The sequence below is a fragment of the Sorex araneus genome, chromosome 9, assembly GCF_027595985.1.
Source record: "Sorex araneus isolate mSorAra2 chromosome 9, mSorAra2.pri, whole genome shotgun sequence".
Lineage (NCBI taxonomy): Eukaryota > Metazoa > Chordata > Mammalia > Eulipotyphla > Soricidae > Sorex > Sorex araneus.
In genome coordinates, this window is record NC_073310.1 from 5,293,772 (window position 1) to 5,318,874 (window position 25,103).

Below are 25,103 nucleotides of genomic sequence, written 5' to 3' on the forward strand. Positions count from 1 at the left end.
AACCTGCCAAGACGCGGAGGTCGGGGGTTTCCGGGGATGGGCCGGGGAGTGGGGGCGGGGGGGGCTTCAATTTGCACCGTAGGATTAGCTTGGCAACAAAACACAGAGGGATCGCCAGCCCTCTCTGCTTTGGGCAGGTGGAGGTGGGGGCGCCTCATAATTCTCTTGTCCTGGGGCAGGCAGAGGCGCTGGAGGCAAAGACCGACCCTCCCACGCCTAATCCTCCAGAGGGCCCTGCACGCAACTGACTGGGGTTCGAATCCGGCGTCTCGTAGGATCCCCGAGCACCGCCAGGAATAATTCCCGAGTGCAGAGCCAGGAGGAAGCCCTGAGCATCGCTGGGTGTAACCCAAAAGCCAAAAAAAAAAAAAAAAAAAAGTGACTTTCAAGCTTGGGCATGAGGCAGAGCGCACTGTGGCCTCAGCATAGTGACCGGCAAGGAGGACCCGGGGCTGGGAGCTGAGCACCTCTGGGAAACTGGGATGGCCTGGGAGACGCTGTGATAGGTCCAGCAGGAGACGTTCCAGAGCCTGCAAGAAGAACCTAGCAGCCTCTGCATCGGCCCAGGATGTGGCGGGTCCAGGCGCCCCCTACTGGCCATCGTCAGGATAGCGCCGCCCTGTCCTGGATGGGCCAGGCCAGGGGCTTGGGTGCTAGCCCAAGTCACGCAAAACTAGAAATGAGTCTTCCGAGTCCCTTCCAGTGGGTGTTCCCGAACACTTTATCCTCCCGTATTCCTTCTTAGACAAGAGATCTCAGTTCATCAACAAAATCAGCCGGCCCATGATCAGTATTCCTGCACACCTCCAGAAGAACGGGTTCAAGGGTAGGTGCCAGGGACCAGAGAGAGAGTGCAGTGGGCAGGACCTTGCACGCGGCCAACCCGGGTTCTGGCCCCAGCACCCCATCTGGTTCCCTAGACCCCTCCAGGGGCGACCCCGAGCACACCAGGAGTAAACTCTGAGCTCACGAAGTGTAGCGGTTGGCCCGGGGGCCAGAGAGGGCACCCAGTGGGCTAGGCACATGCCTGCATGCAGGAGGTCTGGCCTCGGTCTCTGCCAGCCTGTGCCCCAACACGGCAGCACATGTCAAGCCCTGGGTTCAATCTCCGGCACCACCTGGTCCTCTCGACATCACTGGGGTAAAAGCCCAGAGCACAGAGCCGGGAGTAGCCCCAGAGCACTGTCAGACACGGCCCACACGCAAGGGAAACGCTGATCCTTGTGCCACTCTCCCCCCAGTTCTGAAGCAGTGGGTCGGGGGGGGGGTCTGGATGGTCAGAGGGACAGGGGGGCCCTTCGTCCCTGGCTCCCAAGGAACAGTTTTGAAACCAAACATCCATCATTGCTCATTTTATACAGAGTAAAACGGGCTCAGAAAAGGTGGGGGGAGCCCCTGACGGGGGCGGGCCCTTGGGATCCAAGAGTCGAGTTCGAGTGGGTCCGCCCTCCTGGGCTCCCAGCCTCCATTCTTCCTGTTGGTGTCAGACCTGGGTAGAAGCTTGTGGCCGGGGCTCGGGAGAGACGGCAAAGTGAGGCGGACTAGCAGACATGAGAACAGAGAGGGCTGAGCCTGTTTGGTGCCTGGGGTAAAACAGCCACACACCAGGGATTCAGGCACTGCTGGATCCAGCAGCTCGAGGGCCAGGCCGGCCTTGCTGGCGTGAGTCCAGGACTACCCAGAGAGACACAGGGAGCTCGGGCGGGGCCGGGGGAGGGGGGACTCCTGATTCCAGCCGCTCCAGGATGGCTCCGTCCAGAGTGGACGCAAGGCTGGCCTTCTGCTTCGGGCTGTCGCGCCTCCAGTACGGGCTGAGAGCGCAGGGTCCGGGGGCTCCGGGGGCTGCAGCCTCCACAGTGCTCTGTGGGCAGCCGAAGGGTCTCTGCTCTTCCTTCCGAGCTAGCTCCGGCGTTGCTCAGGACCCCAAGGGCTTGGGAGCGCCCTTCACCCGTTCCTGCCGCTCGAACTCCTCGTGGGCTTGGTCCAGGTCCGCGAGCACGTCCAGCAGGCGGGCGGCCGCCTCCCTCTGCAGGCCCAGGGCAGCAGGACAGGCCCCTGGGGGGGAGACGGAGCTGAGACACCCCAAAAACACCGGGCCCCTCCCCCCTTAGACTGGCAGTGGGGAAGGTGGGGGGCAGAAGAGGCGGGGCAGAGGCAGCCTGACCCCCCACCACAGCCTGCTCCTTGCCTGGCTCCGCCTCCTCACTGGGCTCCAGGAGTTTCATCCTGCCAGAGGGAGGAAGTGGCATGAATAAGGCCCCCTCTGGCCCTGGCCACCCCTCCACAAGCACAGCAGACGGCCCCTCTACGCTCTGCCCAGGACGCGTTTAATTATACACACACACCCCCCACCCCAGAAACGAAGCAGACCCTGCCTAGCGGACTCCATCAAGTGGGGGCTCGCAGACACAGTGACTCAGTGACTCACCTGAGGCAGCACAGCGTAACGGGCCTGACTCAGACTGAAAGCGTCTGCCACGAGCATGACCTGTAGCCGCTCGTGGGACCCTCAGGCCCCCGAGACCTGACCACCACCCCCGTTTTCCAGAGGAGGAAAGGGGGGTCAGAGAAGGGACTTCCCCAGGGGCACCCCGGGCCCCTGCGGCCCCCACCTGAGCTGGTCTCGGCCCAGCAGCAGCTGCCGATACACCATCTGCGTCTCTGCATCCGGGTCCAAGGGGTCACTCCAGTCCCCCAGCGTGACGGCCGAGTGCGTGCGGCTGCAGCCAGCAGCTGGGGGCAGAGGGGCTGTGACCCGCCTGGCCCCTTCCAGAGGCCCCAGGGCCCGGCAGCCACCCAGCCCTGCCTCTCGGCACAAAAGCTCACTCCCAACCTGCCACCCTTCAAGGTCCCTGCCACCTCCCGGGAGGTTATCCCCCCTAGGTCCCCCCCAGCCCTCTCCAGAGCCCCCACCTCACCTCCGAGCCTCCCCTCGAGCGTCTGCTCTGCCTGACACACTGCCTAGCCCCATCCTGCCCCATCCCTTAACTCTCACTCTCCTCGAGTCACTTTCGAGCACCACCTCCTCCAGGAAGCCCTCCTTGCGCTCCCCTGAGGCCGAGTCAAAGGCATCCTCTGGAGTCTCAAAAGCCTCACCGGGATTACCACTGTCTATTTTTCACTCGTCTGCTCTGAGAGTGACCTAATTTAGTCTGGTGGGTACCAGAAGCCTCCCGGCCCATAGTAGGTACTCAACAACAACAAAACAACAACAACAACAGCAGCAGCAATAATAATAATAAGGCCAGAGCTGAGGCTCAGCTTTGCATGTGTGGGGCTGAGTTCACTTCCCAATGCCAATAATCATATTATCATTATTATGGTTTGGACTTAATCAGCGCACCGGGCGAGGCAGCGACCTCGGTACTTTCCGGACCCGCCCATTTCATTCTCCCAACACCGGCATCAACCCCTGTTCACGATCAGAGACAGAGGGGTTAGGCAACTTGCCCAAGGTGGCCCAGCCCGCCGGGGCCGAGGCGGGACAGCGCTGATTGACAGGCGGGGGGGCGGGGCCCGAGCCCGCCCCCGCCCTCACCTGAGCGCTCGGCCCGGAGGCAGCAGGTCCAGCGCGCGCCCCGGAAAGCGCCCGGGTGGCAGGAGGCCAGCTTGTCGGGGTTCGGGGCGCTGGCCTTGCGCAGCGCCGACAGCCACTGGTTGAGGTCGTTCACGTTCTGCGGGGGCGAGCGGGAGGGCGGCGGTGAGAGGCCCTGAGGCCGGGGCCCCCCGCGCCCCCCGCGCGCCCCGCGCCCGCGCGCACCTTGCACTGCAGGTAGACGGTGTGCAGCGCCCCCGCGCCGCCCGCGCCCCCCGAGCCCCCCGCGCGCCCCGCGCCCGCGCGCACCTTGCACTGCAGGTAGACGGTGTGCAGCGCCCCCGCGCCGCGCCGCGCCACCACCTGCATCACGTGCGACAGCTGGAACGCGCCCTCGTCCACGCGCTCCACGGCGCAGATGTCCGGCACGGCGATGGACGAGCGCGCCTGCGGGAGAGGACGGGCCGGTGGGCGAGGTGGGGGCCAGCCACGACCCCCACCCTGCCTGTCTCTGGGGGAGAGGGACCGCCTCTGGGGTCTGTGAATATGCTGATGACCTCGGCGCCGCGCGCCGGGGACGCTGGTCGGAGGGGGGGCGGCCGCTGGCCGCTACCAGCGGGCCCAGGTTCCATCCCCCGCGCCCCACGGGGTCGTCCCCCCACCCCAGTACCGCCGGGACTGATGCCTGAGCCCAGAGCCAGGAACCAGCCCTGAGCACCGCTGCTCCCCCAGAGCAAACAGATACAGTCACAGAGAATTTCTGAGACTCTGCCAATCATTCCTCCCCGCGTGCAGGTGGGGAAACTGAGGCCCCCGTCACTCGGCCAGCAGAACTGGAAGGCAGGAAGCTGCGCTCGTCGTAAAACCAGGGTGGGCCCCGTCCTGGGCCATTAGGGGTGGGTGTGCCCGCAGGGACGGGCGGTCCCGGATGTGGACACCTGGCACACGCCAACGGCAGCGGCGGGAGGACCCGGGTCTGTCTCACGGCCACTGTCGCTCGGTGCCCAGAGCCCGGTGCTCTGCTCAGGTTTGGGGAGATGAATGGGCCAGGGGTGGCTGGCGTGTGCCTCGGAGGGACTTTTGTTTGTTTTTGTGGGTCCCCTCCCCCTTGGGGCGCTCCAGATGGACCCCAGGCCCCGCCCGCAGGACGTGGCTCCACCCACTGTGGGCATCCCAGGGGCAATGAGCTTCGGAGGCGTCCACGTGGGGAAGGACGCGTCCAGGCCGGGACAGATGCAGACCCGGAAGCCACCCGATGGCGACTCTGAGGCGGCATTTGCTCCCAAGCTGCTGGACTTGCCCCATGCTGGGCCTCAGTTTCCCCTCGTGCAAAGTGGTGTCTGGAAGGAGGCCCCCCACCCCCCGCCCCGGGAAGCTTCTCCACTGCAGCGGGCACCCACCTGGCACTCAGGACTCTTGGAATAGGACAGGGTCTCCCCGCTGAGCCAGAAATAACGCTTCTGGAAGGCGAAGCGCGCGGCCAGGCCGGCCGGCTCCTCCCTGCGCTTGAGCAGGTAGCCCTCCCGCACCGTCACCGAGGGCGGCACGAGCGCACGGGCGGCGCCTCCAGCTTCTGGGGAGTGCGGAGGGGAGACAGTGAGCACTGTCGGCGGACGCCCATCTCCCCGCGGAGAGCGAGCTCTCTCGCTCCCCCCGCCCATGCAAGGGAACAGGACAAATCCAGACCCCCTTGTCCAGTGGCAATCCTGGAGGGCTGCATAGAGGAGTGAACCTTACGCTCCCTGGGATCTCGGGGAGGGGCAGGCATCAGCAGGAGGGACTCCACCCAATGAGTCAGTGCTCTGGCCTAGCCGGTCCAGGGACCCAGACACAAACTCCTTCTCAGCACCTCCGGGGCTCTGCATCTGGGCAGGCAGCTTTTCTGTGACTTGGTTGGTCCCAATTACCTCCTGACCTGCACTCTTTAATGATCTAGACACCCCACCTCCTCCACGCCAACCTGTCCCATAGCTCCACCCATAAGGTCAAGTCAAAGCCGAAGGCTTTGCGCTCCCCTCATGCACCCCAGGGCCTTTGCACACACTGATTCCAGCCTGGGCCACAGTTTTCCCTCACGACTGGCTCTGGCCATTCCTGGATCGCGGCCAGCGCCCCCACACCCATGTGTGTGCTGATTCCTCTGGCGTGTCGCCCACAGAGAAGAGCGTTTCTCCAGTCCTTGGCGTCACTGTCCCCACCACCACAGTGTGTGTGACACAGCCACGTGTCAGCGCCCAGGGCCTCACAGAGGCAGGCAGTGACGTGCCCTAAGCTCGGCCCCGGGACCCCCACAGTTCATGGAGGCCTCACAAGAAAGACCCCACCCACATCTGAGTGCTGGGAGGGGCGGGGCCCGGGGGGCGTGACAGACGGGGGCGGGGGGCGGGGCCGGGGACTCACCCTGCTCCCCATCCACGTCCACCAGCTGGTCCAGGAAGTCCTTCACCCGCGAGATGCTCTGCAGCAGGAAGGGGTGCAGGGGCGCCAGCCACAGCTCCTTGCCCTGGCCCAGCTGCTGGCCCAGGTTGCCGATGCTCTGCGTGGCCTGCGGCAGACGAGCAGGCGGTGGCGGCCCAGGGCGCAGGCGCAGGACGGCCTCCCGTGGGCCCGGAAGGGACCCGAGCGCAGCCCAAGGGGGTCTGTGGCGACGCCGGCTTTGGGCCTCCCCACGGGTCCCACTCTGCTTCCTCCAAGCCCAGGTCCGCCGGGTGACCCTGTCACACACACTCGGGTCCCCACACGGCCACGCTGCAGACCAGCTGCTCCCTGCCACGCCACGTCCCTCTGCTAAGTGTGTGCGTCCTCTCGGGAAGAGGCAGCGAGTGTCTGAAGATCCCCACACTCCGAACAGAAGGTCGCACACACACTCTGTGGCACACACTCTTTGGTATACACTCTCTGGTGCACATTCTCTGTGGTACACTCTCTGTGGCACACATTCTGTGGTACACTCTCTGTGGCACACACTCTGTGGTACACACTCTGTGGCACACACTCTCAGCGGTACACATTCCCTGTGACACGTTCTCTCTAGCACACACTCTGTGGCACACACTTTCTGTGGTGCACATTCTGTGGTGCACACCCTCTGTGGCACACATACTCTGTGGCACACACACACTCTTTGGTATACACTCTCTATGGCACACTCTGTGGTATATTCTCTGGTGCACATTCTCTGTGGTACACACTCTGTGGCACACATTCTGTGGTACACTCTCTGTGGCACACACTCTGTAATACACTCTGTGGCACACACTCTTTGGTATACACTCTCTGGTGCACATTCTCTGTGGTACACTCTCTGTGGCACACTCTCTGTGGTACACACTCTGTGGCACACACTCTCAGCGGTACACATTCCCCGTGACACATTCTCTCTAGCACACACTCTGTGGCACATACTTTCTGTGGTGCACACTCTGTGGTGCACACCCTCTGTGGCACACATACTCTGTGGTACACACACACTCTTTGGTATACACTCTCCTTGGCACACACTCTCTGTGGTATATTCTCTGGTGCACATTCTCTGTGGTACACACTCTGTGGCACACATTCTGTGGTACACTCTCTGTGGCACACACTCTGTAATACACTCTGTGGCACACACTCTTTGGTATACACTCTCTGGTGCACATTCTCTGTGGTACACTCTGTGGTACACTATCTGTGGCACACACTCTGTGGTACACTCTCTATGGCACACTCTCTGTGGCACACATTCTGTGGCACACACATGTACACACGCTGCTCCGCCCACCAGGGGCCCTGACTCTCACCTTGGCCAGCAGCAGCAGCGAGCGGCTGGTCTGGGGGTCCGCGTGCTGCTCCCGCAGGTCAAACAGCTTCGGGGTGAGGATGGCGGGTGCGAAGAAGCGTAGGAAGAGGAAGCCACTGACGGCCAGATACTTCACATCCTGCAAGAGGCACGGCCAGTTCCCAGCTGGGGAAACTGAGTCAGCGAGGACCACAGAGTGGCAGTGCCAGGGGAAGTGCCAGGGGGAGATGGAGCAAGGGAACACATCTGGATACCCAGGAGATAGACAGAGTCTATGGAGGGCCTCAGTTTCCCCATCTGGAGAAGGGAGCAGCGGCTCCCACTTGCATGGTCAGATTCTGCCGAAGCGCGTCCTGGCGGGCACTGGGCCCCTCTCGCAGGAGGCCGCCTTGGGGACGCGCATGCTCAGAGGGGCCGAGTGACTCGCCCAAGGTCACAGGCTCCACCCCTCACCTGCCACGCTGATGCCAGCAGCGGCTTCTCCAGACCCGAGACCACAACGCAGCCACCCTCAGGGGCGTGCCGGCCCCTTTCACGGCGGGCCATGGGGCCCAGAGAGGGAGCGTCAGTGTCCCCAGGCCACACAGCTGCCAGAGTCAGGCGGGCTGTGACCGCAGCCGGGACCTGAGCGCTGCCCGCCCACATGTGCTGCACTGACCCCCGGCCCCAGGCACCCCGAGGCCAGCGCAGAGTCCTGCTGCCCCCAGTCTGCCCCGCCCCGCGACGCGCAGGGCTGGCTCCTGGCCCTGAGCTCAGGAGTCACTCCCGGCACTGCTCAGGGGACCGTAGGGCTGCTGGGAATCGAACCCGGGTCTGGCTGCTTGCAAGGCAAACGCCCTCCCCGCTGTGCTGTGGTTCTGGCCCCTCGGCCCTGTTCTGTTTGTCGCCCTCCCCAGGTCCCAGGTGTGCCTGGTGTCGGGGAGCCCCATCCGGGCGCCCCCCAGGGCTGCAGCCTGGGCTCCGGGAGGGCGGGGGAGGGGTGCAGCCAGCCACTCCCCACCCACCTTTCACAGGCGCCGCTAAATATAGCCGGAATGTGCCGGTGTTTATTTAGAATTATCTTCACAGGGCAGACAATGCCTCCCCTGGGTGCCCCTACTTCCTGGGCCCCGCCCGGACCCCTTTCCTGCCCTCCCCCCCCACCGCGGGAGGGAGGGTCCCACGCCCCAGGGCTGCCCTTCCCCAGCCCCGTGTCAGTCACGGGGTGACTTTTCCTGCCCGCCTCCCTCACAGCGGCCCCCATCCCGGGGGGGAAAGGGGCTCCCGGCGCTCCCCCAGAGCCAGGACGTCTGTTTCCTACCTGGGTCCCGCATGCCAGGGCCCCCTGGGTGGCTGCCAGCGGCTCCCGCTGCCGCCCCCCGCCCCGCTCGCCTCCCCAGCCCAGCCGTGCCCCACTTAGCACTTCTGCCGCGGGGAGGGCGGGAGCCTGGCAGAGCCCGGCCGGCCGTGCCCCAGTTTGGCGGCTCGGGGCTCGGCCCCGCTCGGGGAATGGGGGGAGGAGGGCGGAGGGGAGAGGACGCCCCCCCGCCCCCAGGATGGAGATGCCCTGAGTCACAGCTCTCTGGGCCTCAGTTTCCCCGTCTGCAGAGAGGAAGCAGGGGAGGGGAGGGCTAAAGCAGCGGGAGCTGGGCCCACCCCCTGCAGGCTGCTCCTACGCGGGACCCTCGAGTCTCTGCACAGCTCCTGGCGTCTCTGGGCTTGCAGGTGGGAGCCTGGCTCAGTGTCACCTCCTGCGGGTGTGACAGCGCCCTGGGACAGGGCGTATGCCCAGCCTGGGGGGGAGGGGGATGGGTGGATCGGCCTAAAGCATGGGAGGAGGGGTAAGTGTGTGCCCACACGTTCTCAGTGGCAGCTCTCAGTGGAATCCGAATACTGGCTTGACGAAAGATTGGGGGGGGGTGCTGGAGAGACAGGACGGGGGGGGGGGCAAGTGCCCATCCTGGCACGACCAACCCTGGTTCAAATCTCTGGCACCTCTAGGGTTCCCCTGAGCACTGCCAGGCGTGTCTCTGGGGATGGGCCCAGATTGATGGCTCAGAGCTGGGGGTGCCAGGCCCTGGTCCCTGACACTGCATGGCCCCCGAGCACGGCCAGAGGGACCCCAGAGCACCAAGCTTGGAGTAGCATCTGGGGACCACCAGGAGTGGCCCAAAACCCAAGAAGAAGATGTCCGAGGATCTGGCCTGAGGCCTGAGCCCTCCCCGGCACGTCCCGGCCCCCGAGTGCCGCCGGGGAGACCCAGCAGGGACCCAGCAGCGACATGAAGCCAAACCCTCAGATTTAAAATAAAATAGGGTGGGCTGGAGCGATAGCACAGCGGGGAGGGCGTTTGCCTTGCACGTGGCCAACCCGGGTTCGATTCCCAGCATCCCATAGGGTCCCCTGAGCACCACCAGGAGTAATTCCTGAGTGCAGAGCCAGGAGTAACCCCTGAGCATCACTGGGTGTGACCCAAAAAGCAAAAAAAAGTAAAATAAAATAGGGGCTGGGGTGATAGCACAGCCGGAAGGGCGTTTGCCCCGCACGTGAGTGACCTGGGTTCGATCCCCGGACCCCATGGGGTCCCCCGAGCCTGCTATTGGCTCCTGAGTGCGGAGCCAGGGGTAAGCCAGGTGTGGCCCACGCCAAGGGTGCGGTAAGAGAAGAACGCGGGTGCGCGCCCGCTGAGGCTCGGGCGCCGAGCGGGTCCACTGCAGCAGCCTCTTCCGTGTCACCGCCATGACCGCTGCCCTCGGGCCCCAGAGGCCAGGGGTGGGGGTGTGGGGTTAGCTGACCCCGGCCCGCCAGGACACTGTCCAGCGTGTGCAGCCGGGTTCTGGCCCAGCTCTGCCCGCTCTGTGCGACACTGTCGCAGCGCGGACCCCTCCCCAGCCTCAGTTTCCCCCACATACACCGACCCCCGCCCACAGGGCGCACCCAGCCCACCTGGTGCTCTGCCTGGGGGAAGCGCGTCTCCACCCGCTGCTGCAGCCGCTTGAAGACGAGGCGCATGGTGGGCGGGCAGCGCTCCACGGAGCCCACAATGGCATCCAGAAGGGGGCCCAGGTAGCCCTTGAGCAGTCCCAGGCTGGCCTCACGCACTTGGTCTTCCGAGGGGGTGCCCTTGAAGGAGATTCTCCTGGGGGTCAGGGGAACAGGTCAGAGTCAGAGTCCAAACGCTCCCATCCCCACTGGAGTGCGCCCCCGCAGCCATTCCTGCAGGGGCTTCAACCCTTAACCGCAGCCCCAACCTCAGGGCCTTTGCACGTGCTGCCCCAACACCTGCCTTACGCCCCCTCCTTCCAGTGACCGCTCCAGCCCCACCCCTGCCCACCCCCTAGAGTGACTTTAGTCCAGATCAAAAGGTAGGACTTGGGTTCAATTGCTCCCTGGGGCCAGCCCCCCCCTCAGAGCAGGTGCCCATGTGACAGGGCGCACTCAGGACTGCTCCCTGCCCCTCGAGCACATCCACGCAGGTTCCATCCTCACCAGGGCTGGGTCCGAGTCCCAGAGGGACTCCCCCGATGGAGCCTCAGCCTCCACACAAACACAGGGGCCTGGGCCAGGGGGTGGGGACGGCCCTCCCACCCCGCCTTGGGAGACTGAGGTTGCCTAGCAACCGGCAGGGGGGCCCACTGGGAAGATGTCGCAGGGGCGGGTGGGGGCGGCCCCAGGCAGGGGGACACAGTGCTCCCCCAGCCTCGCCCACCACAGCTCTGGGGGGGTCACGGGGCCCCCCACAGGGTCAGTGCTGGGCCCTGCCGGGAGAGCGGCCAGCCCAGGGCGGGAGGGGGGACCCCCCTGCTGACTGACCGGGTGCGGCCCAGGTCCATCTTGCTGGGGTCCAGCTCCATGTAGCGCTTCTCGTCGAAGACGCGGGTGACGGTGGGCTTCAAGACCTCGTGCAGGTAGGGCATGCCCACGAGCTGGGGGCGGGGGGCTAGGCATCAGGCGGGGGGGTGGGGGGCAGGCGCCAGCACCCCAGGGCTGTCCCCGATGGCCCGCCACCGTCCACTCACCTTCATGAACTGTTCCATGGACTTGGAGGCCAGGGAGTTGGAGCGGAAGAGGGTGTTGGGGTCGGCTGGGAGGACAGAGGGGAGCGTCTGTGGGGATGCGGGGAGCCGGGCCCCCTCCCCCAGGGCGGAGCGTCACGACTCCTCCGGTCTCGGGGACTCCTCCACCCACTGTCCAGAGGCCCAGAGAGGTTAAGCACAGCTCACAAGCAGCACAGCCAAGGCCTGGAGCAGGACTGCATGCCTAGGTGGCTGGGTGAGAGACACACACACACACACACACACACACACACACACACACACACGCACACACACACACAGGAGCCCTGTCCTCCCCCGGGGCCCGTCAGGGGTGCTGACTGACGCACTGGTGCGGGCGACCTCCCGCCGGGTGAGATAGTCCAGGAAGGGCACGGCCAGGCCCTGGCCCAGGAAGAGCTTCACCAGCTTGGTGGCGAGGTCCTGGCGGCAGTCCCCCGACGTCACCTCCTCCAGCACTGCCAGGGGGCTGGCCACGTCCTCCTGGGCAGGGAAGGACACACGGGGCCTGGGGCCCGGCACCCGCGCGGGAGAGCCCAGACGGGCCCCTGGGGGCGCGGCCACGCCCCAGCCCCAGCCCCAGCCCCCCCGGGCACACCCACCTCTGCGGGGCGCAGCACGGACTCGGTCAGCAGCTGGGCCAGCGGCTGGTAGTGCTGGGAGGGCAGGACTCGGTCCTCGGACAGGCGCAGCTTCAGCCGCAGGGCGCCCAGGCTCCCCCTGCGGGCAGAGCCCAGGGTCAGGCCCGCGGGGCCGGGGCGGGCGGGTGGCGGGTGTGGACAGACAGGAGCGGACGGGCCGACAGCGCGCACAGACGCGACTCGTGCGAACAAACGCACAGAGGACAGGGAGGCACAGGCAGGTGTGGGCAGGTGTGGGCAGGCGCGGACAGGTGTGGGCAGGTGTGGACAGACAGGAGTGGACGCGGCTGACTGTGCAGAGAAGTGGCCGTTGTGAACAAGTGTGTCAGGAAAGAGCAGTGTGGGCAGGTGTAGACAGATGTGAGCAGGTGGGAGCTGGTGCGGGCAGGTATGAACAGGTGCGGGCAGGTGTGCACAGGTGCGGGCAGGTGGACAAGTATGGGCTGGGCAGGTGTGGGCAGGTGTGGGCAGGTGTGGACAGGTGAGGACAAGTGTGAGCAGGTGGCCAAGTGCGGGCAGGTCTGGGCAGGTGTGAACAGGCATAGGCAGGTACGGGCAGGTGTGAGCAGGTGTGAACAGATGAGGACAGGTGCAGACAAGTGCGAACAGTATAGGCAGGTGTGGGCAGGTGTAAGCAGGTGTGGGCAGGTATGGACAGGTGAGGACAGGTGTAGGCTGGTACGAACAGTATAGGCAGGTATGGACAGGTGTGAGCAGGTGTGGGCAGGTGTGGGCAGGTGTGAACAGATGAGGACAGGTGTAGGCAGGCATGAACAGTATAGGCAAGTATGGACAGGTGTGAGCAGGTGTGGGCAAGTGTGGACAGGTGTGGGCAGGTGTGGGCAGGTGAGGACAGGGTAGGCAGTATGGACAGGTGTGAGCAGGTGTGGGCAGGTGTGAGCAGGTGTGGGCAGGTGTGGGCAGGTGTGAGCAGGTGTGGGCAGGTGTGGGCAGGTGTAAGCAGGTGTGGACAGGTGTGGGCAGGTGTGGGTAGGTGTGGGCAGGTGTGGGCAGGTGTGGGCAGGTGTGGACAGGTGTGGGCAGGTGTGGGCAGGTGTGGGCAGGTGAGGACAGGGTAGGCAGTATGGACAGGTGTGAGCAGGTGTGGGCAGGTGTGAGCAGGTGTGGGCAGGTGTGGGCAGGTGTGAGCAGGTGTGGGCAGGTGTGGGCAGGTGTAAGCAGGTGTGGACAGGTGTGGGCAGGTGTGGGTAGGTGTGGGCAGGTGTGGGCAGGTGTGGGCAGGTGTAAGCAGGTGTAAGCAGGTATGGGCAGGTGTGGGCAGGTGTAAGCAGGTGTAAGCAGGTGTGGGCAGGTGTGGGCAGGTGTGGGCAGGTGTGAGCAGGTGTAAGCAGGTGTGGGCAGGTGTGGGCAGGTGTGGGCAGGTGTGAGCAGGTGTGGGCAGGTGTGGGCAGGTGTAAGCAGGTGTGGACAGGTGTGGGCAGGTGTGGGTAGGTGTGGGCAGGTGTGGGCAGGTGTGGGCAGGTGTAAGCAGGTGTAAGCAGGTATGGGCAGGTGTGGGCAGGTGTAAGCAGGTGTAAGCAGGTGTGGGCAGGTGTGGGCAGGTGTGGGCAGGTGTGAGCAGGTGTAAGCAGGTGTGGGCAGGTGTGGGCAGGTGTGGGCAGGTGTGAGCAGGTGTGGGCAGGTGTGGGCAGGTGTGGGCAGGTGAGGACAGGGTAGGCAGCATGAACAGGTCTGGTCAGGTGTGGAATGAAGCCTTGCTCTGAGCATGTGCCCAGCCGGAGCTGGACCCCAGAGTGTTTCCCCTGCCCCTTACCGGACGTCCTGGTCAGCTCTGGGGAGGGGCCGGAGGCGGAACCAGCCGTGGGGAGGGTCTCGGTGCAGGACCTGTGGGGTGAACTCCACCTGCGGGACAGACGGCAGCTGACCCCGGCCAGGGAGGGCGGCCGCAGCCACCTGGTACCCCCCTGCCGCCCATGGGCAGCAACGTTGAGGCCCAGGTCCCTAGGTCCGGGCAGGGGGCTGCAGGCCTCGGGGGGACACGGCAGTGGGGAAACTGAGGCTCCGAGAGGTGGTGGGACTCGCCCACGGTCACACAGCAGCTAGAGACAGTGGAGGGGGTGTATCTGGGCTCCACTGAGGGGCACAGGTCACGTGTGCCCAACGGTCTACCAGCACGCCAGGGGCTCTGTCTGTAGTGAGCGTCCACACCACACAGACCCACCTACTCAAAGTGTGTCATTCAGTGGGCTCTGTCTTGCTGGACTTTGCTTCATTTGGGGGTCACCCAGCAGTGCTCAGGGGCTCCTCCGCCCCAGTGTGTGGGCGCCAGCTGCGGTGCTCGCAGCCCCAGCCAGTGCTCTTGGCACTGACCGGTGGGGTGACCAGCCTCACCCGTCACAGGCCCCGTGGCAGCCCCCGGCCCGGAAACCGCCCGTCCTCCTCCTGTCTCTGCCGACTGCTCGCCCCGTCCGGACTCTCGGACCCGTGCCTTTCCCTGAGCGGCCGGGGCCACGGCCGTGCCCCGTGGGGCGGGGCCTCCTCCTCGGCGTGGACAGCCCAGGAACGGGAGGTTCCACCTGGGGGCGGCCCCCAGGCCGGAGGCCGTGACGGGGCTGCCGGGAGCTTTCACACGCCGGCGTCACACGCACGCACACGGGCTTGTGTTGGTCGGGGCTCGGGGCCACACCCAGCAGTGCTCAGGGGGCCGCGTGGGAAGCCGGGACTGAGCCCCGGTCGGCCACGTGCAAGGCCAGCGCCCTCCGTGCCGTGCTCTGGCGCCAGCCCCCACGAACACACACTTGCGTTTTCTCTCCGGCGCCTCCCAGGGCCCCGTGGCCCCTCGGCCAGGAGAACCTTCCAGACTGTCTCCCAGAACCACCACCCCGCCGGCGTGCCCAGCAGAGAGGCCTCGCGGGGCGTCCCTCTGACCTGACCCCAAGCCTGCCCCTGGGGAGAGCGGCCAGCTCTGGGCAGCCCACGCCACCGCGAGCGGAGGGGCAGGAGCGGACGCTCCCTGGGCTTAGCTTCTGGAGGCAGGAAGGCCCGGACTCAAGGCCTGGCCCAGAAGAGCCACTTCCGGGCTCTGGCCTCCACCTGCTGGTCTGTGGAATGGGCGCAGGCCACAGGGCAAGAGTGAGTGTGAGAGCAGCAGAGGAGCAGGAGCACTCAGCCGGGACCAGTGTGCGGCCCACCGAAAGCCTCTGTCCCCTCGCCCGCACTGTGGGACGAGGGGTGCCCCGGGGAGCAGGGGGGCTGGGGGGGAGCACTCACCATGCCCAGGAAGTCGTTCTTGCCCACCATGTCCCAGTCCCAAAGTTCCACCCTCAGCGGGGCGGGCGGCCCCGGAGGCTCCCGGAGCTCGAGCACTTGGTCCCAGTGCGGGAAGCGGGTCTTCTTGATGGTCTGGGCAGAGAGAGTGGGGCATGAGAGTGCTCCCGAGCCTCCCTGGCGGGCGCCCTCCCCCCCAGACCCCCACGGCAGACTCACCGACGTCTCCAGGCTCTGGCTGCCCCAGGACACGCGCGCAAAGGGGTCGGAGGTGCCGGAGATGTCCCGGGGCGCCAGGTCCCTGGGGACAGACCGGGACAGGTGTGAGGGGGCGGCCACGTGAGCGGGACGTGGGTTTCTGTTTCGGGGCCACACCTGGCAGTGCTCAGGAGTCACTCCTGACACACTCAGGGGAGCCTCGGGGTGCCGGGGATCGAACCCGGCAAAGCAGACGCCCTCCGCTGTCCTACCGCTCCAGGAGTCGGGGCTCGGGCTGGAGGGGCGCCCTCCCCAGGTCCGGCTGCCCAGTTCCCGGGCAAGGGTCAGGCGCAGAGAGGGGCACCCCGGGAGGAAGCGCTGGGCCGAGGGCGAGGGCCCGGCTGGGGGAGACAGAGGCAAACAACAATGCTCCAGCCTCAGTCTCCACATCTGGAAAATGGGAGCAACAGCAGCTGTCCCGCCTGCACCAGGGGGTGAGAAGCGGCTTCGCTCAATCACAGGCTCACGCTGCACCCGGCCAGGGAAGGCCAAAGCCCGGACCCCCTCCCCCCTGCCTCTGGTTGCCGTGACAACCCCAAAGTCTCAGTCGGCATCCCCCCAACCCAGACCACACCCCCAGGGCTGCTTCCGCTCCCGCCTTGCTGGCATGCAGCCTCTTGCGGTTTCCTAGGAGCCAGCCCGGTTGCTATGCGACAGCACTCAGTTCCTCTCCTGCTCACAAGTGGGGTGCGGGGAGCCATGGCAACCAGGCAGGTGAGCGCGCCCCGCCCTCCTCGCCCGATCTGTGCCGGTGCCCTGCACCCCGGCACCCTGCATCTGAATGCCAGGGGCAGAAACCCTGGGAGAGGTCTGAGAGGAACAGAGAGGGCAAGACAGGATCTAAAGGTCACACAGCTGGAAGATCCAGATGGTCCAGAGAAGCCTGAATGGGGGGAGGGGGCTGGAGGCGAGAGGTGTGATACACACGCCCCCACAGAGGGAGAAAAGCAGATGGGAGACCCGCGGGGCAGAGGGAAGGTGTGTTTAAGGGAGCAGGATGAGGAAGGGGGCCGAGGGCAGCCGGGTGAGGCGTGAGGGGCGATGGCATCCTGGGCGCTGGAGCACCTGCGTGCCCAGGGGTCCCCAGGGTCTGCGCCTGCGCTGGGGATGGGCTTGTGTCGGGTCTGACCGGTGAGTCGGGGAAACGGGCTCAGAGACGGGCACCTGCCCCGGGAACACGTCCAGACACAGTGCTCAGAAACACTCGGAGCTGCCCGGCTGGGAAAACGCCAGCCTGGGGGCCTGGTGTCTGCCCCCACCCGGGGCAGCGTCTACAGACAGCCCCGGAACCTGTCCCCGGGGACGCCTGGGCGCGCGGGGCACCTTGAGGCAGCCGTGCCTGAAGCCGTCGCGCGGGGCTGCCTGAGCCTGCAGGACCGACGGAGACGCCCCCGCGCGCGCTCGGCTCCCCGCGCTCCCGGGTGCCGGGCGCCGACTGCGGGTCCCTGGGGCGCAGCAGGCGCGGCAGTGTTTTGCCTCCAGGAATGGACATCGCAGCAGCGAGGCAGGACTCCGTGTCCGGGAGGGCTCGCGGCGGTGGGGCCGCCGGTGCCCGGGACGTGGGCGGGACGGGAGGACCCCGCCCGCGCCTCACCTGGCCTGGAGCACGTGGCAGCGCAGGCAGCGGCCGCGCCGGTCCTCCAGCAGCTGCACGGACAGGCAGACCTCGCCCTGCACCTCGGCGTCGGGGTCCACGCGGCTCAGGTCGATCCAGCTGTCGATTCCTGCGGGACACAGGGGCCCAGTGGAGCGGGCGCCACGCAGGGGGGCCACGCTGGGGGGCCACTCGCGCACTGCGCACGTGGCGGGGGTTTTGTTCATATGATTTTTTTTGGGGGGGTTGGTTTTGTTGGGTTTTTTTGGTTTTTGTTTTTGGTTTTGGTTTTTTTTTTTTTTTTTTGCTTTTTGGGTCACACCCGGCGATGCTCAGGGGTTCCTCCTGGCTCTGCACTCAGGAATGACTCCTGGCGGTGCCCGGGGGACCCTATGGGACGCCGGGGATTGAACTCTGGTCGGCCACGTGCAAGGCAAACGCCCTCCCCGCTGTACTGACTCTGGCCCCACAAGTGGCCTTTAAACCGCGGTGACTCGGTGCAAATGGACAAAAGCTCATACATGTCACCCTTCCAAAGGCTCCCCCCAAACCTTCCTGCTCTCTCTGAAATGATTATTTCTTTTCTTTTCTTTTTTTCTTTTTGGGTCACACCCAGTAATGCACAGGGGTTACTCCTGGCTCCGCACTCAGGAATGACTCCTGGCAGTGCTCAGGGGACCCTATGGGATGCCGGGGATTGAACACGGGTCGGCCGTGTGCAAGGCAAACGCCCCCGCCTCCCGCCGCTGTGCTATCGCTCCAGCCCCATAAATGATTATTTCTGACATGATTATTCCCCTGACACAGAACTTCCATTAAAGCTGTTGGGACGTCAACTTCCAGGCTCAGAATAGCTCTGGTGGAAGAGATCGATCTCTTCCTGCTGATTGAAGGATTGAGCCTTCGAGTCCGACTATTTCAACACCGGGTCCCTGGGCGAGGACACCGGCTTATCCAGCTCAGCACAGACGAAACAAATAGTTGTGAAATCAAATCCTTCCTCGCGTCTTTGAAAAGTCTGGGTCATCAGTATCCTGAACCACTTCCGCTTCCCCATTAAAGTATTGGGAGGGCGGTGCCTGCCCAGCAGAGTGCAGACAGCTGGGGGTGTGGCTTGCTGCGGGGCCTGGGATGAGGTGCGGGGTGTTCCCACGCGTATCCAGGCCCCCCCCACGCAAGGCTCAGGGGAACACGTGGTGCCGGGCATGGAGCTGGGGCCAGCCACACGCAGGACGCACGCCGTAACCCTGAACTAGCTTCCTGGCCTGTTACGACTTTTTCTCTCCCTGTTTTTTTCTTTTTTTTCCCTAGGACTCCAATTAAATTGATGTTATTTGAGTTTGTCTCAACTATTTGGTGTGTCTCTAAAACTTTAAAATTGTGTATGTATATATATTATTATACATGTTATATATTATTATTTACTTATATCACTGTAGCACTGTCATCCCATTGCTCATCGATTTGCTTGAGCGGGCACCAGTAATGTCTCCATTGTGAGACTTGTTACTACTTTTGGCATATGGATTACACCACAGGTAGCTTGCCAGGCTCTGCCATGTGGGCGGGATACTCTCAGTAGCTTGCTGGGCTCTCCGAGAGGGACAAAGGAATCAAACCCGGATCAGCCGAGTGCAAGGCAAACACACTATCCGCTGTGCTATTGCTCCAGCCCATATATTTATATATAATATATTATATAATCACTGTATCACTGTATCACTGTCATCCCATTGTTCATAGATTTGCTCAAGCGGGCACCAATAACATCTCCATTTGTCCCAGCCCTGAGATTTTAGCAGCCTCTCTTTGCTCGTTTTTCCCAATGATTGGAGGCTCTTTCAGGGTCAGGGGAATGAGACCTGTTATTGTTACTGTCTTTGGCATATCGAATACACCACGGGGAGCTTGCCAGGCTCTGCCATGTGGGCAGGATACTCGGTAGCTTGCCAGGCTCTCCGAGAGGGACGGAGAATCCTATATTATATATATATAATATTATATATTATTATATAGATAATACATTTCTTGTGTCTCTGCCAAACCCTGAATAATTATCTTGGATCTCTCCCTTCACTAATTTTCCCTTTAGCTCTGAATGATCTGTTGAATTCAATCATTTAGTTCCAATTTCCACAATTATACTTAGTACCTGAAAAAGTCTGGCTTGGATGTTTTCCACGTGTCTTTAAGGCCTGGCTTTGACTTATTATTGGCCCTTACTAGGTACCCCTTTTATCTTTATTAAATAGTTCTCGTCTTCTTCTCCTTCTTCTTCTCCTTCTCCTCCTCCTCCTCCTTCTTCTTCTTCTTCTTTTTCTTCCCTTTTCTTCTCTTCCTCCTCCTCCATCTTCTGCTTCTCTTCCTCCTCCCCCTCTTTCTCATCTTCCTCCTCCATCTTCTTCTTCCTTCTTCTCTTTCTCCTCCTCCTTCTTCTTCTTCTACTTCTTCTTCTCCTCCTCCATCTTCTGTTTCTCTTCCTCCTCCTCCCCCTCCTTCTTCTCTTCCTCCTCCTCCTTCTTCTTCCTCTTCTTCCTTCTCCTCCTCCTCCTCCTCCTTCTCCTTCTTCTTCCTCTTCTTCCTTCTCCTCCTCCTCCTCCTCCTCCTTCTTCTCCTTCTTCTTCTTCTTCTTCCTTCTCCTTCTTCTTCCTTCTTTTTCTTCTCCTCCTCCTCCTTCCCCTCCTTCACCTCTTCCTCCTCCTTTTTCTGGTTTTTTAATCACTCCCTGGCAGTTCTCAGGGCTGGTTCCTGGCTCTGTGCTCAGAGATCACTCCTGGTAAAGTTCAGGGGACTCTATGGGGTGCCAGGGATCAAACCCTGGTCAACAGCGTGCAAGGCAAGCGCCCTCCCACTGTCCTGTGCTCAGCCCCAGTTCCTGCCACTCTGTTCAAGGTGAAGGTGACATTTCCTGGCTGAGCAGTGATCTCTGATAAAAGTCACATGGCTTACAGAATGTCCTGACCCCGCACCAGCTGTCTTCACCTGGGCAACTTGGGGGGGGGCGGGTTGAGTTTCCCCCCTGCCCCAGTAGAACCCCAGCACCCGGAAACCTCCAGAACCAACTGCAGCCATGCTCAAGGCCACTCTCCACAGGCTCGGACGAGCCTCACCTATGAGGGAACCTGCAGAGAAACCCAGGGATGCGGGACCCGTGACTGAGATCCCTAGGCTGGCCCAGAGCAGGACTGGGCTTTCTCCCCCCCAGATCCCCAGTTTCCCAGAGGCTTGGCAGTCACACCCACAAACTGCATCTGGTGCCATGTAATCACACCAACGGCCGAGATCCAGAGGCTATGAGATGAAGCTCCAGGAAGAGAGCGACACAGAATGTTCTGGAGCATGTGGCCACAAATGCTGCCGCACAACCTCTTACACTCCAGTCCACTGATGCGCCAAAAGCAGCACACATGTGTTTGGGTTTAACATACATGCCTGAAATCTCTTGTACAGGGCTTAAGTGGCTCCAGAGAGTCTCTTGCCCCCATACCTGGCTGTCTTCCCTGGGGCCCCTCAGAGGGGGTGGGCTTCAGTTTCCCTCCCTGCCCCAAGCAGAGCTCCTGTGGCCGAAGACCTCTGGAACCCAGCCACAGCCATGCTCAAGGCCCCTCTCCACATGTTTGGATGAGCCTCACACATAAAGGAACCGGCAGAGGAACCCAGTGTGTGGGACCCGGGGCTGAGACCTCCAAGCCTGCTCGGATCGGGACTGGGCCTCTTCTACCCAAATTTCCCATTTTCCAGTAGCTAGGCGGTCACACCCAGGGACTGCCCCCAGCACTGTGTAATCCCATCAACAGTCAACATCCAGAGACTATAAGACCAAGCTCCCAGAAGACATCTTATAGCTTAGTTCTCCCTCTGGGAGAACCTGGCAAGCTACCGAGAGTTTCCTGCCCGCATGGGAGAGCCTCGCAAACTCTCCATGGCGTATTCATATGCCCAAACCCAAAACACAATGATGGGTCTCATTCCCCTGACCCTGAAAGAGCCTCCAATGTGGCACCGTTGGGAAGGACGAGTAAAGAGTCTTCTAAATCTCAGGGCTAGGACGAATGGAGACATTTCTGAGACCGCTCGAGAAATTCAACAATCAATGGGATAATGATGATGATGATGATGATGATGATGATGATGATGATGATGATGATGATGAAATGGCTCCAGGGTGAAATACAGCAATATGTATATATTTTTTTTTTTTTGCTTTTTGGGTCACACCCAGCGATGCTAAGGGGTTACTCCTGGCTTTGCACTCAGGAATTACTCCTGGCGGCGCTTGGGGGACCATATGGGATGCCGGGGATCGAACCCGGGTCGGCCGCGTGCAAGGCAAACGCCCTACCCGCTGTGCTATCGCTCCGGCCCCCAGCAATATGTATATTTTTTTCTTTTTGGGTCACACCCGGTGATGCTCAGGGGTTACTCCTAGTTCTGCACTCAGGAATTACTCCTCGCGGTGCTCAGGGGACCCTGTGGGATGCCGGAGATCAAACAAATCCTGGCTGGCTGCATGCAAGGCAAACGCCCCACCCTCTGTACTATCACTCCAGCCCCCTAAATACAACAATCTTCACACACTTTCCTCTTACGGTGGCGGGAAGGCCCACGGTGGCGGGGTTGGTGTTTGAATATTATCTGTAATGAACTATTGTGAACTGCTTTATACAAATAAAAATAAATTAAAAAAAAAGAGAGAAGTCATGTGGCTTGGAAGTGACAGGTGCAAGAGGCCAGGCATCCGCTCACTCCTGGACAGGGGCAAGGCGGCTCGTCCCGGGGCCACTGGCCGGTCCCGGTCTCACGGGTCACCCTCAAGCTCCGCCTGACGTCAGCAACAGCCCCGGCCAGAGATGGAGCCTCTCTGCTGGCTGGAGAGTCACCTCTGACAGTTCCTCCCCCAAACCTTCCTTCCCTCCCTCACTGCGTGCTGTCGGTCCCCCTGGCAAGGCTTGTTTGTGGGAAGTTCGGGTGGGGGGTGGGCGGGAGGTGTGGCTGGGGCGACCACCCGATGAGAGCCTTGGCTGATCCAGGAGAACCATTTCCCCTATGACAGAAAGCTGGGGCTGGAGCGATAGCACAGCGGGGAGGGCGTTTGCCTTGCATGCGGCCGACCCAGGTTCGAATCCCAGCATCCCATATGGTCCCCTGAGCATTGCCAGGGAAAATTCCTGAGTGCATGAGCCAGGAGTGACCCCTGTGCATTGCCAGGTGTGACCCAAAAAGCAAAAAAAAAAAAAAAACCTACGACAGAAAGCTCTGGGGCCGGAGCCAAAGCACAGCGGGTAGGACGCTCGCCGCGCATGCGGCCGACCCAGGTTCAATCCCCAGAACCCCAATGGTCCCCCGAGCACTACCAGGAGCGATTCCTGAGCACGGAATCGAGAATAACCCCGAGCATCACCAGCAGTTGTCGAAAGAAAGAAAGAAAGAAAGAAAGAAAGAAAGAAAGAAAGAAAGAAAGAAAGAAAGAAAGAAAGAAAGAAAGAAAGAAAGAAAGAAAGAAAGAAAGAAAGAAAGAAAGAAAGAAAGAAAGAAAGAATTCTTCTCCTAATCAAGAAGAAAGGGCCACCAACCCATCCAGAGGAGAATGCACTTGTGATGTGAAGAGACGAAAAGGAACCGAGTTGGGGCTGGGGCGACACACAGGGTGTCTGGGCCACCCCAGCGCTGCTCAGGGCCGGCTCCCGGCTCTGCACTCAGGGCTCACTCCTGGCGTGCTCGGGGGACCATTGCAGTACCGGGAGAGGAACCCGCGTCCGCCATGCGCAAGGCAAGTGCCCGAACCCCTGCACTCTCTCGGCCCAAGAGGCAATTTTTAACCTATCAGATCTCGAGATCGAAAGGCCGGAGCACTGTCTCGAGAGTCCTCCCAGGTCAATCGGCCCCTTCCTCAGGAACGGCGATGCAACCAGAACCATGTACCAGGTCTGTCTGGGCCTTCTTTGATCCGGCAAACACACCTCTAGGAATCCCCGGGTCTGGCGGCCACCAGCCGCCCGTGTGTGGAGTCACGCTTGTGTGACGAGTCAATATCAATGCCGCATTTTTTTTTTTTTTACTTTTTTGGGTCACACCCGGCGATGCACAGGGGTTACTCCTGGCTCTGCACTCAGGAATTACCCCTGGCGGTGCTCAGGGGACCATATGGGATGCTGGGATTAGAACCCAGGTCGGCCGCGTGCAAGGCAAACACCCTCTCTGCTGTGCTATCACTCCAGCCCCAATGCCGCAGTGTCTGAGCCAGGAAGGCGTCACCCAGAGCCCACGTGCCGCTCACCAGGACAGGGGCCAGGTCGCCGAGGCGCACCACACAACAACAGTGCCTCGACACCCCACAGCGTCAGAGAGAGGGCATGTGCCTGGGGCGCCGACGGAAAGTTCTGGAGTCGGGCCTGGAGAGGGGAGGGCGGCAGGGAGGACGGGTGTGAGCAGCTGCTTGTCCTGGAAGCCGCCAAACACAGATCCTGGAGCTGGGGGCTGAGACTCCGGGCCGGGACGCAGCTCCGCCCTCAGGCCCGAGAGGTCAGGAAGGAACCGCGGGGCAGGAGAGGTCACACAGGGCCGCAGGCATGCGGGAAACCCGGATTCAATCCCCGGCACCCCACAGGGTCCTCTGAGCCCCGCCAGGAGGAAACCCCACATTCTGGAGCCTTATGCCCTTGACTCTAACCCTCGCTGGTTCACATAGCCCTCGGTCTTCTGAGGATCCTCCCGTGCCTCAGTTTACCCACTACAGAGTGGGTCAGAATAAGGGCAATTGGTAATATATTTTTTTTTTTGGCCTTTTGGGTCAGACCTGCTGATGTTCAGGGTTTACTCCTGGCTCTGTATTCAGGAATTACTCCTGGCGGTGTTTGGGGGATGCTGGGAATCGAACCCAGGTCTGCTGCTCGCAAGGCAAACGTCCTCCCCACTGTCCTTCACTCCAGCCTCAAGGGGGGAGCTGGTGATTACGTGAGAGGGAAAGGTTGCACACACAGACTGTGACTGCTGACGTTCTTTGTCCTGCCTTGGATCTGTCTGAAACCCCCCCTGAAGACGTCCCCAAGAAACTGACAACAGGAGCCCAAGCGATAATACAGTGGACAGGACACTTGCTTTGCATGTGGCCAACCAGGTTCCATCCCCGGCATCCTACCGGTCCCCCAAGCCCCACCAAAAGTGGTCCCCGAGCACAGAGCCAGGAGTAAGCCCTAAGTGTGGCCCAAAAACTAAAAAAGAAAGAAAAAACTGACTACAGAGAGGATGAGCAAGGAGAGCGGGGCTAAGAGTCACATGGGTCAGGAGGAGGCCTGAAACACCCACCCTGCGAGCGTGTGGTCACCAGTTCAAGCCCCGGGGGTCTCCCATGTGCCAGCCAGAGCAGCTTTGCAATTCCCGGCCCCGCAAGGAATCTGCAGCTGCTGTGTGTGTGTGTGTGTGTGTGTGTGTGTGTGTGTGTGTGTGAGCACCACAGAGAGGGCAAGACCCCCAGCAGCCACCACGACGACGAAAGGGCCGTGGGAGCGGCAGTGGAACCTGCAGCCCCAGAGAGCACTGTGCGTGAGCACCAGCATGGCAACGAGAGGAAGTGTGATAAAGAATGCAAACATAAGATTCACTGACGAGAGGCAGAATCGCCACTCCCCGGGCCCTTCGGCCAGGGAACTGCGTGAATGAATGCACGAACTATTTCATAAGTCACTGTCACTGTCACTGTCATCCCGTTGCTCATTGATTTGCTCGAGCGGGCACCAGTAACGTCTCTATCGTGAGGCTTGCTGTTACTGTTTTTGGCATCTCGAATACACCACGGGGAGCTTGCCAGGCTCTGCCGTGCGGGCGGGATACTCTCGGGAGCTTGCCGGGCTCTCCGAGAGGGACAGAGGAATCTAAACTCAATTAAAATTTAAAACAGAAACAGGGACCAAAGGAATAATCCGGCAGGTAGAGCACTGGCCTTGCCCGCAGCCGACCCAAGCTCCATCCCCGGCGCCCCTCGAGCCCCGCCAGGAGTGATCCCTGAGCACAGAGCCAGGAGTCCTCCCTGAGC

At 62.1% G+C, this 25,103-nt stretch overlaps 1 protein-coding gene across 1 annotated transcript in view; it reads right to left on the bottom strand.

Moving 5' to 3' along the window:
- Positions 1-1,337: 1,337 nt before the first annotated feature.
- Positions 1,338-25,103, bottom strand: part of RASAL1 (RAS protein activator like 1) — a 29,446-nt gene continuing 5,680 nt past the window's right edge. The window contains exons 5-21 of the mRNA XM_055146621.1: positions 17,072-17,201; positions 15,439-15,520; positions 15,223-15,354; positions 13,766-13,854; positions 11,953-12,070; positions 11,680-11,833; positions 11,315-11,379; positions 11,109-11,221; positions 10,242-10,434; positions 7,318-7,455; positions 5,936-6,080; positions 4,936-5,108; positions 3,845-3,982; positions 3,539-3,674; positions 2,613-2,733; positions 2,189-2,226; positions 1,338-2,055 (exon numbers count right to left, since the gene is read on the bottom strand). Of these exons, the coding sequence (XP_055002596.1) occupies positions 1,916-2,055; positions 2,189-2,226; positions 2,613-2,733; positions 3,539-3,674; positions 3,845-3,982; positions 4,936-5,108; positions 5,936-6,080; positions 7,318-7,455; positions 10,242-10,434; positions 11,109-11,221; positions 11,315-11,379; positions 11,680-11,833; positions 11,953-12,070; positions 13,766-13,854; positions 15,223-15,354; positions 15,439-15,520; positions 17,072-17,201 (2,105 nt within the window). The 3' untranslated portion in view covers positions 1,338-1,915. The remainder of the gene's footprint in view (positions 2,056-2,188; positions 2,227-2,612; positions 2,734-3,538; positions 3,675-3,844; positions 3,983-4,935; positions 5,109-5,935; positions 6,081-7,317; positions 7,456-10,241; positions 10,435-11,108; positions 11,222-11,314; positions 11,380-11,679; positions 11,834-11,952; positions 12,071-13,765; positions 13,855-15,222; positions 15,355-15,438; positions 15,521-17,071; positions 17,202-25,103) is intronic.